The 12434-nt window shown below is 63.8% G+C and overlaps 1 protein-coding gene across 5 annotated transcripts in view; it reads left to right on the plus strand.

Annotated features, from left to right (window-relative positions):
* LHX6 (LIM homeobox 6) overlaps positions 1 to 12434 on the plus strand; it is a 26307-nt gene continuing 13873 nt past the window's right edge. The window contains exons 1-9 of one of the 5 annotated variants that reach the window (XR_010826047.1): positions 1 to 184; positions 700 to 840; positions 997 to 1182; positions 1267 to 1388; positions 6548 to 6768; positions 9157 to 9257; positions 9337 to 9432; positions 11099 to 11273; positions 11687 to 11790. Coding sequence is in view for 4 of the 5 variants with exons in the window: in XM_066980640.1 (XP_066836741.1) it covers positions 110 to 184; positions 700 to 840; positions 997 to 1182; positions 1267 to 1388; positions 6548 to 6768; positions 9157 to 9257; positions 9337 to 9432; positions 11099 to 11273; positions 11687 to 11790 (1221 nt within the window). In the remaining variant the exon portion in view is untranslated. The remainder of the gene's footprint in view (positions 185 to 699; positions 841 to 996; positions 1183 to 1266; positions 1389 to 6547; positions 6769 to 9156; positions 9258 to 9336; positions 9433 to 11098; positions 11274 to 11686; positions 11791 to 12434) is intronic. The other 4 variants (XM_066980637.1, XM_066980640.1, XM_066980638.1 and 1 more) reach the window with 4 other exon arrangements.

The following is a 12434-nucleotide window of genomic DNA, read 5'->3' on the forward strand; positions in this document are numbered from 1 at the left end:
GGCCGGCGCGGCTCCCCGCCCTTCCTGCCGCGGCCGCGGGACGCGCCGCCCGCGGGCACGGAGCGCGGCGGCGGCGGCGGCGGCGGGCGGAGCGGGGCGCGCCCGCCCCATGCACCGGAGCCATGAGGGCGGGCAGCCCCGGGGCCCGGGCCGCCGCGCCCCGGCCGGCGCCGAGGCGGGCAAGGTGAGCGCCGTCGGGGCCGGGAGCGGGGCCGGGAGCGCGGCGGCGGGGCCGGTACCGGGGGCGGCGGGGCCGGTACCGGGGCCGGGCCGGGGCCGGGGCCGCTCGCCGCCTCCCGCGCCGAAGGGGAGGATTTTTCCATCCCGGCGCTTTCTGGGGCGTTTTGTGCTCGGCGGAGGGAGAGGGGGAAGAATTTCGATTTTTAATTACTACCATTAAAAAAATCAAATTTGCAATTCTTTGGGTGGCCTGATGGATTCCCTGATTGACAGCCGGAATTGACACTCTGGGTACCTCTTATCTCGGGCATTTACGGCAATTTCTAATTGCAGGTAGTTTGTGGGGTTTTTTCAGCGCTTTGGCTCGCATGGGAACCGAGCGATTACTTCAAGAGGCCCGGGTTAAGTGCAGGCAGGGAGAGAATTCAATCCACATTCAAATTGCTTCATTAAAGAGACGCAGCTTTTGTTGCAAAGGATTTAAATGGCCACTAGAAAGTTCTTATTTATTGTTTTGAGGCGGTTTATATAGGGTGCCCCGCGCTCGCCCGGCGCATGGAGCCGCAGCCTCCCTCTCCCGCTCTCTCCCGCAAGGTGATGCCGCCGGAGCCGCTGCCCAAGGGGAGCGCCCGCTGCCTCGACCCGCACGCCCGCGCCATGGTAAGCGGGGCCGGGGCCGCGCCGGGGCTGCCGGGGGCACCGGGACCCGCCGGGCCGAGCCGGGCCGGGGCCGCGGGGAGAGCGCCGGGCCCCTGGGGGGGGTCGCGGGCGGCCGAGGCGGGGCCGCGGCTCACGGCCCCCCGGCTGTGCCCGCAGTCGCAGCCCGACGGGGAGCCGCTGCCCGGCGCCCTGGAGAAGGAGGACGCCCGCTCGGCGCCCAGCACCCCGTCCACGCCGTCCGTCTGCTCGCCGCCGTCCTCCTCCTCCTCGTCCACGCCGTCGGCCGGCAAGAACGTGTGCTCCAGCTGCGGGCTGGAGATCCTCGACCGGTACCTGCTCAAGGTGAGCGGCGGGGGCGGCGGGGGAGGCGGCGGCGGCAGGCGGCGGGCGGGCGGCCCCGGGTCTCAGCCCCCTTCTCCGCCGCAGGTGAACAACCTCATCTGGCACGTCCGCTGCCTCGAGTGCTCCGTGTGCCGCACCTCGCTGCGGCAGCAGCACAGCTGCTACATCAAGAACAAGGAGATCTTCTGCAAGATGGACTACTTCAGGTAGGGGCCGGGCCGCCGGGGCTAAGGGGGGCGCGGGGGGCAGCGGCCCCGTCGGGAGCGGAGCGGCCGCGCCGGCCCCGGTGCTGCCGGGGAAGGGGCCGCGAAGCTGCGGGGCCGCGGGGCAGAGCGCCCCGGGGCTGCTTCTCGGCGGCCGGGCGAAGCGGCGGCTCCCCGGGCACGGCCGAGGGGCCGCAGCCGTTCCCGTGCCCTCGGCGGCTCCGGTCCCCGCCGGCCCCGCGGCGCCCGGGCAGGGACCGGGAGGCGTCGGACGGCACCGGCCCGGCGGCTGCGGGCAGGCTGAACCCGCACCGAGCCGTCGGCAAGGCTGAGCCGTTGCTCCAAGCCTTTTCCCGCCGCGCAGCACCAAAAACCGCGGCGGCGTCGTTGGCGTTAGCGGGAGAAAGCCGCGAACCGAGTCCCCGGCGGCGGGGAGCCCCCGGCCGGCACCGGCTCCAGCGCGGCTCGGGACCCCGGCGGCAGGAGGAGCGGGTCCCGAGGGGCGACCGGTTGTTGGGGCTGCGGCAGCCTTCGGGTGGCGAACCCGAAACTGGGAATGCTCCCCTGGAAGAGGCGCGAGGGGATGCAGGGTTCCCGAGCTCCGCGCCGGGGTTTGACTGTCGGCAGCGCCCCCCGCTCCGGCTTTGCCCATCTCGCCCGCCGAGGGAATGCAGTTTGCCCCAGAGGAAGGGGAAATCGCAGGCAGGAAATGAGAATGACCCCGGCGGGGCTGCGCGGGGCTCGCCACGACGGCCGCGGCTCGGGGCGGCAGCTCCCCCGGGCAGAGGTGCTTCGGGCAGGGCGCGCTCCGCGGGCAGCGTGCTTTAGGTGCCTCCAGGGGCTTTATTTTATTTAATTTGGTTTTGGTTTTATCTCGATTTTTTTGAGAGGGTCTCCAGATGCGGCAGGAGGGGGGCCGTGCCCCCCGGCCCTCCGGCGCGGTGCTCCCGGTGCCCGGCGGGGCAGCCCCGAGCCCGGCTCCCCCCGCGCCCGCCCCGGCCCCGCCGCGCCGTTGGCCGCGAGCAGCCGGCGGGGGGAACCCGGGATCCCACCGGAATCCTCCTCACCCGCGGCGGAAAGCACCGGGGCAGCCTGGGGTGCCTTTGTGCCGCTTCGGAGCTCCTCCAGCGCCTTCCGTTAATTAATAACCGTTCGCACGACATTGCTATTTTTTGAAGACGGGCGGGTTTTTAAAGACGGGCTCCGAGCAGCGGCTGAGCCTCGGCATCGCGGCGCTCGCCGCCCGCTCCACCGGGGACGCTCCGGGCCGGAGCCGCTGCTGGCCGGGCCGGCCCCGGCTGCCCGCGCTGGGGCGGCCGCAGAGCCGGAGGTGGCGTTTGCCGTTTGCACAAAACGATTTTAATTTTTATTGCATTTTTCTCGCGCGCGGAACGACGCCGGCGGGGCCGCGGCAGGGTGGGGACGGGGCTGCCCCGCTCCTGGCCGCCCCCGGGGCCCCGCAGCCCGCGGGCATCGGGCTCCCGGCGGGGGACTCAGGGCGCCGGTTTGGGCAGTGCCGAGCCGTACCGAGCCGTACGGGGCCAGGCATTGCCGTGCCGAGCCGAGCCGTGCCGAGCCGAGCCGGTCCCCGCGGCGAGCCCCGGGCGGTGCCGATCCGCGCTGCCGCTGCCGTCGGTGCCCGGGGGCGGCCGAGCCCCGGCTGCTGCGGGGCCGGGGCCGGGCTTCAGCGCCGCGATCGGGAGCCGTGGATGGCCGGGACCCCGCGTCTCGCGTGGGGGTCCCTGGGGCTCCCCCACCGGCAGAGCGGGGCCGCCGGCGGGGACCGCCCGGGCTGGGGTCCCGCAGCCCCACGGGGAGCCCCCGGGAGCCGCCGGTGTCCGCGGAGGGCCTGCAGCCCCGGGCAGCAGGGACCCAGCGCTTGGCCGGGGACAAATCCGACTCTTTCGACTTTCTAAATTATTATTATTATTTGCTGCAGCCGAAGCGTGTTTTTAAAAGCGGAGCAGAACTGTCCCACCGCCCCTTCTGTCCCCCCGTCCCTTCCCGTTCACACAAGGGGCTGTGCTGGCGCTGCCACGGCCCCGCAGCTCCGTGCGCGTCTTTAAGCAAGCGTCGCCGTTTCCTGTGTCTTGTCAAATAATTGCATTTGGCATCCAGGGCTCTAGTGCTTCGAGGAGAACCAAATTAAAATCGGAGCTCGTGGAGCTCCGTCGGAGGAACATTGTGTTCCCGGGTGATGCGAGGGCTGCTCGCGGCCAAGCTCCCACGGCTGCGGTCTCGGGGAGGGCCAGCACCCCGCCGTGGTCCCGGTGTGACCCCCAGGGCACCCGGCCGTGCTGGGCAGCTCCGGGGCACAAAAGCTTGGGGACCCTGCGGGCTGGGGCAGTGCAAGGCCTGCGGGTGGGCCAGGGCCAGCGTGGGCTCTGTCGCCTCCAGCCTTTGTGCCCCTGGGGTGCCTTTGTGCTCCGGCCCGAGCGCAGCCGTGGCTCGCAGCGCAGGCAGGCTCGCTTCGGCAGCGCGCTGCTGCTCCTCTGCGTGGTTCAGCATGGATCCTGGAAGCCGCAGCCACAGCTGCTTCTGGGGGCTGTGTTAGGAGCTTCCTACAGAGCGCACCCAGGGGGAACGGGGATGTGGAGCTGTCGGTGGCCCTCACCCCAACCCCGCAGGCAGGGGGGTGCCAGGGCTCGGGGAGCTGCAGCACCCGGGTGCCCGTGAGCCTGCACGCACCACGCACCCTCCTGCCTCTGCTCTTCCCGCAGCCCAGATGCTGCGGCCACCCGGAGGAGGCAGGATGAGTCTGGGATGAGTCCCTTGCGGTAATGTCGCTGCTGCTTTCTATCTCCCGGTGGTGGTGCGGGGAGCTGGCAGCATCTGCTCACCCACCACAGACCACATGTGGGGTCGGGGCTGTGTGTCCAGCCAATGCTGGCGATGCCCTGGCCTGAGCTGCTGTGCGTGGGCCAGGCTGCGGAGCTGAGCTTTGCCATCAGGGAAACTGCCTGGGCTTGGGGAAAGCCTCCAGCTCTGTGTCTCCTGCTGCAGCGTGGCTCCATCCTTGTCCCCTCCCTGCCAGGCGGGCAGCAGGACCCCAGAAGCCCCTTGCCTGCTGCCCCGCAGCTGCTGCGTGCTCGGGGCTCCCTGGGCTCTCACTGCCCGGCAGCAGGAACAGGCTCGGTGAATTGAAGTCAGTTTTATTTTTGAAACATCATTTCCCATAGCGATGGGTCAGGGCAGTTTCTCTCCTCACGGGAGGTGACGTCCCTGTGGTGACAGCCCCTGCTGGGTGACAGTGGGTGCCCGTGCCCGGCCCCGGTTCGGTTTGGTTTCTGTCAAAACCCCCCAGCTGCAGCCAGTGCTGGAGGCAGGCGCTGGCGTGAGAGCTGCGGGCGCAGCATCGGTGGCTGCCGGCGCTGCCTCCTGCACGGCCCCGTGCCCGCGTCCCCCTGCGGGACCACGGGGTCTGCGTGGGGCGAGCCCTCCCTGGTCTGTGTGGCTTGCTGAGGGGCCTCTGCTGGGAACCGCCACCGGCTGGGGACCCTGCCTGGCCACGGGGACACCGTGCTGCAGGTCTGGGCCACCTGGGTGTCCCCGTGGATCCCAGCCCCTGTGGGGATGTGTGCTCTTCCCGGGCCCTGCCCATCCCAGCGCACAGCTTGGCCTGCTCCGGAGCAGGGAGCGATTGAACCGGGGAGAGGCGATTACCACGTGTTATTAGTTCGTTTAAGCCTGCCCCCTCGTTTGATAGCGTTCAGCAAATATGGCTGTTTATATAGCACATTGTTCAAAGTAATTCGACTTACAGGAACAATCTTTACTTCTAAATAAAAAATTAATACAGTTCTTTTGTTTGTGCGTTTATATAAACGAGCTGGCACAAAGTCAGTTTACAATGTTCCCATCTGAAGTAAATTAGCGAAGTCTCTTAGCTAAGTCTCTGTATAATTTCAGCACAGAAATGTCCTCTCTAAAGCAGCCTTTTTTTTGTTGGTTGGGTTTCTTTTTTTTTTTTCTTTGGTCAACTATGGTCAGGCTGAAAAATTTAAACCTCTCTCTTCCTCCCAAGTAGTTTTGCAGTTAGTGCCTCTGTACAGGATGGCCTTGCAGCATCTCCCCGAGGCCACGCGTGGCAGGCAGCTCTGGGACGGCTCAGCCGGGCTCGTGGCACGCGAGGCTGCGGCGTGCTCCCACCTGGGGCTGTCTCAGGGTGCCCGGAGCGGTTGCGGTCGCTGCCACCTGCCCAGCTCCGCAGCCTCGAGGCACTGCAGCGCGAGGTGCCCTTGGTGCAGTCCCCTCGGTGTTCCCTGCCTGCAATGCAGGAAATGCTCGGGCTGTTCGGGCAGGGGACGGCACCGTCTGCTGCTTCCCGGCAGGGACGGGGATGAGGAGCGCGGGCCGGGTGTGAGCCCCACGACGCGGTGGCTGTGCCACGGATGTGCGGGGACGCGCGGTGGCTGCGACCAGGTCTGTGTCGGGGTCAGCGCCAGCCCTGCGGTGCTGGAGGAGACACTCCTCTCTCCCTGCTGCTCACTGCTCGTTGCATGTATTTTTTTTTTTAATGGTTTTAGTAAAACTAAAATGCGAAAACCCACCCATGTTAGAGGAGGCCGTGCCTGCGCTGTGGTGGCACCGCCTGGACTCGGTGCGGGGAGCGGCGGCCCGGTGGAGCTGCCAGCAGCGGGGCGCTCAGAAGCGTGCGCCGAGGCACGGCCCCCCCAGCGTGTGGGGATGCGGCGGCCTCGTTACCTTTTCATTTCACTGAAATACTTCCTAGCATAAATAACTTGAGCGCGATCATCATCTTCTCGCCACGAGGAGACCTCCTCGTAGGAGGAAAAAGCAGATGCATACGTCTGTGTGTGTTAGGAGAAAACACGTTTTGATTTATTGCAATAGGGGAAAAACGGCTCTAACAAAATTTCCATCTGAGTGTCACACTGCCTGTTATCAAAATAAAAAGCCCACGAACTTGGAAGCCGATTCATTGCACTGCGTGACCTCAGCGCTCGCTCGCACGGCTCAGCCCCGCGGCCGCGCCTGGTGCTGCGGGGCCGCGCTGGGCCCCCTGCCCGCGGGTAGCCCCCGGGGGATGTTTTCCCCGCAGCCCCTTCCCTGCGTGGGCTTTGTGGGGTTGGGGCTGGTTGGGGTGGGCGATGGGGCGGCGGAGGCTGCCCGCCCTCACCCTGTCTCCTCTCCTCCCGCAGCCGGTTTGGTACCAAGTGCGCCCGCTGCGGCAGGCAGATCTACGCCAGCGACTGGGTGCGGCGGGCGCGGGGTAACGCCTACCACCTCGCCTGCTTCGCCTGCTTCTCCTGCAAGCGGCAGCTCTCCACCGGCGAGGAGTTCGGCTTGGTGGAGGAGAAGGTGCTGTGCCGGATCCACTACGACACCATGATCGAGAACCTCAAGCGAGCGGCAGAAAACGGTACGGAGCCGCGGTGCAGCCATCGGCACGGGCACTGCGCGGGGCCGTCGCTGCCATGGCGAGGTGTCGGGGCCGGTCCCGCTGCTGCTGGAGGCATGCGGAGAGCAGGATGGTGCCTGCCCAGAGGCTGCTGCTGCCCTGGGGTGCACGTGGGTGTGATGGGCTGGCACTGCTCGTGGCAGAGCTGCGTGCCGAGGGCAATGCCAGGCACAGCCCCTGGTCCTGCTCCCACCACACCGCCTGGCCTTGCTGCCGCGTGCGGCGAGTCAGAAAACCGCAGGGATTTTGAGGCTGTGAGTCATAAACCTAGAAGGTGGGAAACCTGGCGGGCAGATAGACTGCTCCCGTCTATTTCCACCGGCCCTGGGATGGGTTTCTAAGGGCTGGACCGCGCTGTGCGCTGCCGTCCCTGCTGCGGCACGTCACCAATGGCCTCCGTGTTCCCACCCAAGTCCTGCTCTCACGGGGCTGGGTTGGTGCCACCAGGTCACACAGCGCTGCGGCTCCTCGAGTGCAGCCTGGCCCCAGCGCCAGCCCAGTGCGTGCTTGGAGGAAAGAAGTGTCTTTGGAAGGTTTGCGAAGCCACGTCGTGCCACGTTACCACCGGGCTGCGCCAGGAGGGAGCCCAGCCAGGTCCTGCCCCACGTGCTCGGGCTGCAGCTGCCTCTGGCTCCCTCCCGTGCTCACGCCAGTGGTGAGGCGACGAGCGAGGGCTGTGGTAGAGCTGTTTGCTTTTATCATGTTGGGCATTGAGAGGCTGCCCATGGAGATGCTCTGCGGCCATGGGAATGCCAAGAGAAATGACCAGGGACCCCGTGGGGCTGTGCTGGGGGCACTGCTCAGCTGGGAGCATGGCTCCTGCCCGCGCTGCCCCTCGCTAGCACTTCACGGGCATGGGGAGGCAAACGCCGCGTCCCAGCCCATGCAGCATGTGGAAGCTATTAACAACCTGACACGAAAATAATCAGTGTTTCTGTTTACAGCATTTGAGTAAGAGAATGGAAACAGCGTGCCCTGTCGGGCTGGGAGGGTCCTGGCCGCGGGGCCGGTGGCCGGCTGGTTGTGGGGGCTCGGGGCTGAGGCCGGGTGCAGGGGGTGGTGGGGAGAGGCCGCGGGTCCGGGAGGAGCGTGGGGCCAGGCTGCTGCTGGGTCTGGCTCTGGGGCCCTGCAGAGTCATGGTCCCGGCCGGGGGCTTGGTTTGCACTGCAGGGGGGTCCCTGCCAGTGCTGGGGAGCCCTGCGGAGCCAGGGCACGGGGCAAGTGTCCCCAGGCAGGTGCCCGGCTCCGAGCGCAGTGCCCCTTGGCTGCAGGAAGGGATGGAGAGGCTCTGGAGAGCAGCGTTGCTGCAGAGTTAGAGGGCCACGGTTTTTTCCCCCTCCAGTAATTACCCAGCAATTTCTTCAGCACATGAGGTTTTACACACAAGAAAAATAAACAGATGTTGCTGAAGTCAGAGTCCCATTCATCATCCTAAAAGAACAAGTCAAACTATATGAGAAAGTCCTTCAACTCAAGCCAAGACAATCACAGCCCGGTCCAGCTTGCAGAGCAAACGTCGTGGTGTGCAGGCACATCCTGGGAGCGGGGTGAGCGCCAGCCCTGCGCAGGCACCCTCCCTCATCCATCACTCCTCCGGGCAGGACGCAGGCTCCGGTGGGGTCCCCATGGCAGGGCGTGGGCCCTGGCCCTGGCCATCCCCCCCGCTGGCTCCACGGCTGCGTGAGCATGGCCAGGCTCACCCCAACACCCTGCTTGGGCAGTGGGGGACGGCCCCTGTCCCAGTGTGTCCTCCTGCTGCACGGCTGCTGCTTGGGGTGGTGGCACCACACAGAGCAAGGTCACCGTGGGCTGCCGTGGGGCCCAGAAGGTGGTCGGGGGAAGAGCGAGGAGCCCATTGAAATGCACTCTGAGTGAATGGGATGGGTGATGGAGGCAGTGCTGCAGTGGAGACGGGGCCACGGGGCACAGCAGGAGCTCAGCAGCACGCAGGGTCCTCTTCTGAGCTGCTCGCAGGGCAACGCAGCCCAGTGGTGCCACGAGCCGAGGACATCGGTGCCTTCCTTTACACACCCTGATGTCCATCCCCATCCTTTCTTTCCCCATCCTTTCTTTCCCCATCCCTCTGTCCTTTCCCCATCCCTCATTCCCCAACTCTTCCACAAAACTGCTGTTTTTTCCAAACTCAGCAGTAAGCTCTTTAGGGGCAGCATTACCACTCGGTGACAGAGAGGCTCCGCAGCCCCGTGCAGCTCCGGGTTGGTGCCACTGCCCCGTGCCGCGATGTCCCCTGAGCAGGGCAGGGAGGACGCTGTGCGTGTGCTGGGAGGCACACGGCTGTTATTCAGCTGCCCCGGCACTGACTGCAGCACTCTGGGCTTCTCTCCACAGGCAACGGGATCACGCTGGAGGGGGCCGTGCCCTCGGAGCAGGACAGCCAGCCGAAGCCGGCCAAGAGGGCCCGCACCTCCTTCACCGCCGAGCAGCTGCAGGTAGCGGGGCTGGGCCGGGGGCGGGGGGGTGCCCGCGGCGCCCGGCTGCACCCTGACCCCTCTCCTCGCCGCCCGCCAGGTCATGCAGGCACAGTTTGCTCAGGACAACAACCCCGACGCACAAACGCTTCAGAAACTCGCAGACATGACGGGGCTGAGTCGGAGAGTCATTCAGGTAGGGGCAGCTGCGGGGTGAGCGTGCGGGGTGCGGGCGAGGTGCGGGCACCATCAGCCGCGGGCACCAGCACCCCCCATGGTGGATGGAGAAGGGGGTGGAGGGGGGCACCAGTGCCCCTGTGTGATGGGGACACCGGTGCTAAATGGGACGAACGGCCCCCTGGCCCCTTGCTCCCATGCTGGCCTCAGTGCTTGCTGCATCCAGCAGCTTCATGCCCTCTCGTGAGCACGTTGGCTGTGCTTGGTCCCTTCGTGATGCCGGCTCCATCCTTCCCCTTTCTCACTCTTTGGTTTTCTGTATTTTTTTCTCTTTTTAATGCAATGAAAAAACCACAGCCTGGGCCAATCCAAACAAATTACAGGGTAGGGAGCTGCCCCTAGCACACTGGCTGCAGCACTCTGTCGCTGACATGGGCGCAGGCAGGACCGGAGCTTCCCCAGCAGCGAGCTGCCGGTCCTGCGAGGCTGCACCGTTGGTGTTGGGAAGTTTCAGGAGAAAGGGGGGCAGCAGCAGCAACGTCCCCGCTCCTGTGCCGTGTGTGAGGGGAGGGAGAGCGGTGCCAGAGGGGCTGGGAGGAAAACGCCACCTCTGCCGCTCCTGCAGCCACCCCAGCCGTGCCCTCGGCCACATTCGTGCTCCTCACTTCAGCGTGCTGCTGACATACTTTCTGCATACAATGAGAGCACGAGTGATTAAAATAAACTTGGGGCTTTCATCCAGGATTGTTTTGCCAAAGACTCATTTAAATTTCTAGCGCGTGAAAATCTGGCTCGAGCCTCAGTTATTGAGACTCTTCATTTAGAGAAAGATCAACTGGTCTACACGCTGGGCTGTTTTTTATGTGGATATTTTTTAAAGGTGCTTCGAGCAGGAAACAATTTGTCAAACGCGTGTGACTGTTTCCTTCGCATGGTCTGGTGTGCGTGGCCTCAGGGCGCTGATCTTCGCTGTGACTTGTGGAAGGTTTCTACTCCCAATTATCCTTCAAAAATTAAAGCATAAGAAAGAAAACACCACGTTAGCATGGAAAAAGCCTCCATGCATGTTTTAGTTCTAGGGTGTAGTCCCCTAACTATTCCTTTAATTAAGAGCAGTGAGATATGGTCAGAAGGCTCCCGCCTGCTGGTGGATGCAGTAGGGCTGTCTCCTGTCGTACCTTCATTTCTCAGCTTTATTGTGCTGCTGATGTGGTTTCTGGACACAATAACCACAAGACATTAAATTGTTTTCATCATGCCTACGGTCGCAGACGCAGCTTGCTGCGGATGTGCTGTCAGTGCGGAAGGGAGCGGTGTGGTATTTAGCCTGAGCTCCTGCACAGCCCGGTCGTGGCATTTCACTCAGCGACTCCTGCGCCAAGCATGAAAGTTTTCATTGCCTTACTAAAGAATGGTGTTGGTTCTGACCACGCCAAATTAACCGTAATGGTGCCACTTCAGGCATGCTAATGTCTGTGCTTTCTGGAGACAAAAGTCTTCCTCCAGCGAGTGCAGAAAAAAGCAGTGGGAGGCAGCGGACGCTAACAAGGTGTTTCAGCGCAGAGATTTCCAAATGTGATTCCTTTTGTAAATACCCTGCAGAGGCAGCCCTCACAGGGTCTTTGTGAGTGACCGCAGCTCAGCCCAATTACCTCTTCACTCAGCGTCTGCCGCTTTCCTTTCAGGTTTGGTTTCAAAACTGCAGAGCCCGCCATAAAAAACACACGCCCCAGCACACGGTGCCGCCCTCGGGGGCCCCCCCGTCCCGCATCCCCTCCTCGCTCCCCGAGGACATCCACTACTCGCCCTTCAGCAGCCCGGAGCGGGCCCGGATGGTGACGCTGCACGGATACATAGAGAGTGAGTGCGGGGCCGGGGAGGGAGCTGCGCAGTTTGGTCCCACGAAGGTCCCTGCCTTGGCTTGGCTTTAGGGTCCTCGGCCTTCCTTGGGTTCCCTTTGTCATGAAGAGCAGCGTGGGTGCGTCCTGCGGAGCTGGTGCTCCCCTGAGCAAGGTCGGAGGAGATTTTCCTAACAACTGCTGGGTACCGATGGACCATTTGCGCGTAGGGTGGTGGTGTTGGGGTGGGAAGGGTCACCAGGATGGAGTGTTTGGGCTCCGTGCAACCTGTGAGGTTTCTCCCCACCCTCGTCCACACCAGATGTGGCCCCTCGATGCATGTCACCGGCTGCTCCCTGCCAGCAGCCCGGCCGTGCCGCTCGCAGGGCTCGTGTTGTTGGCAGTAAGGGGGCTGAAGCCTCTTCTCATCCACAGGTCAGGTACAGTGTGGACAAGTGCACTGTAGACTTCCCTACACTGCTCCACCAGTGCACCTCAAAGCAGACATGGAAGGACCACTATCTAATAGGGGTGAGAAGGTAATTGTACTCCTTGTTTCAGGCTTTGGGGCCAAACTGCTGCTTGTGTAATGTCGTTGCCACGGCCTGCTCAGGCCTGCAGGGCTGCCTCTCTGTGATCTCCGGCAGCTGCCAGCTGCTCATGGTGTTGCTTAATTCTGGTGGCCCTAGACCGATGTACCAGCTGTTGGTACATGGCGCCAATTTGTTCTGCACTAAATTCCCCTCGTTGTTGTGATGTGCTGGGTGGGATGCTCTGCCTGGAGCCACTCAAGTCTCTGACCTCCCCCTGCCTTAGCTCCTCTGTTTCTGGTTTCTCCCTTTCCTGTGGTCATTCGCTTCCTTCCCTGCTCCGCTGCCCCGCTGTCGGCACGCTTGGTCTGCGAGCAGCGCACGGCTGCTAGCGACTGCGCGGGCAGGACCCACGCCACGTGCTGACTTCCAGTTCTCCATGAGCTAATAAGAAGAATTCATTTCTCGGGGATTCCAGTATTGCTTAAAAAATAACAACAGGCCATCATCATATCTTAAATAGGAATGTTATTTCACAATGCCTGGCTAAGAAACAATATTGCGTACAGATTATTTTTTCTTTTCAGTACCTAAGTATCCGCCCATTCTAATGTAGAGCTCATTTTTGGGGGAAGGCTCCTGAAGTGATGTAT

The sequence above is a fragment of the Anser cygnoides genome, chromosome 20 (genome assembly GCF_040182565.1).
Source record: "Anser cygnoides isolate HZ-2024a breed goose chromosome 20, Taihu_goose_T2T_genome, whole genome shotgun sequence".
In the NCBI taxonomy this organism is placed as follows: domain Eukaryota; kingdom Metazoa; phylum Chordata; class Aves; order Anseriformes; family Anatidae; genus Anser; species Anser cygnoides.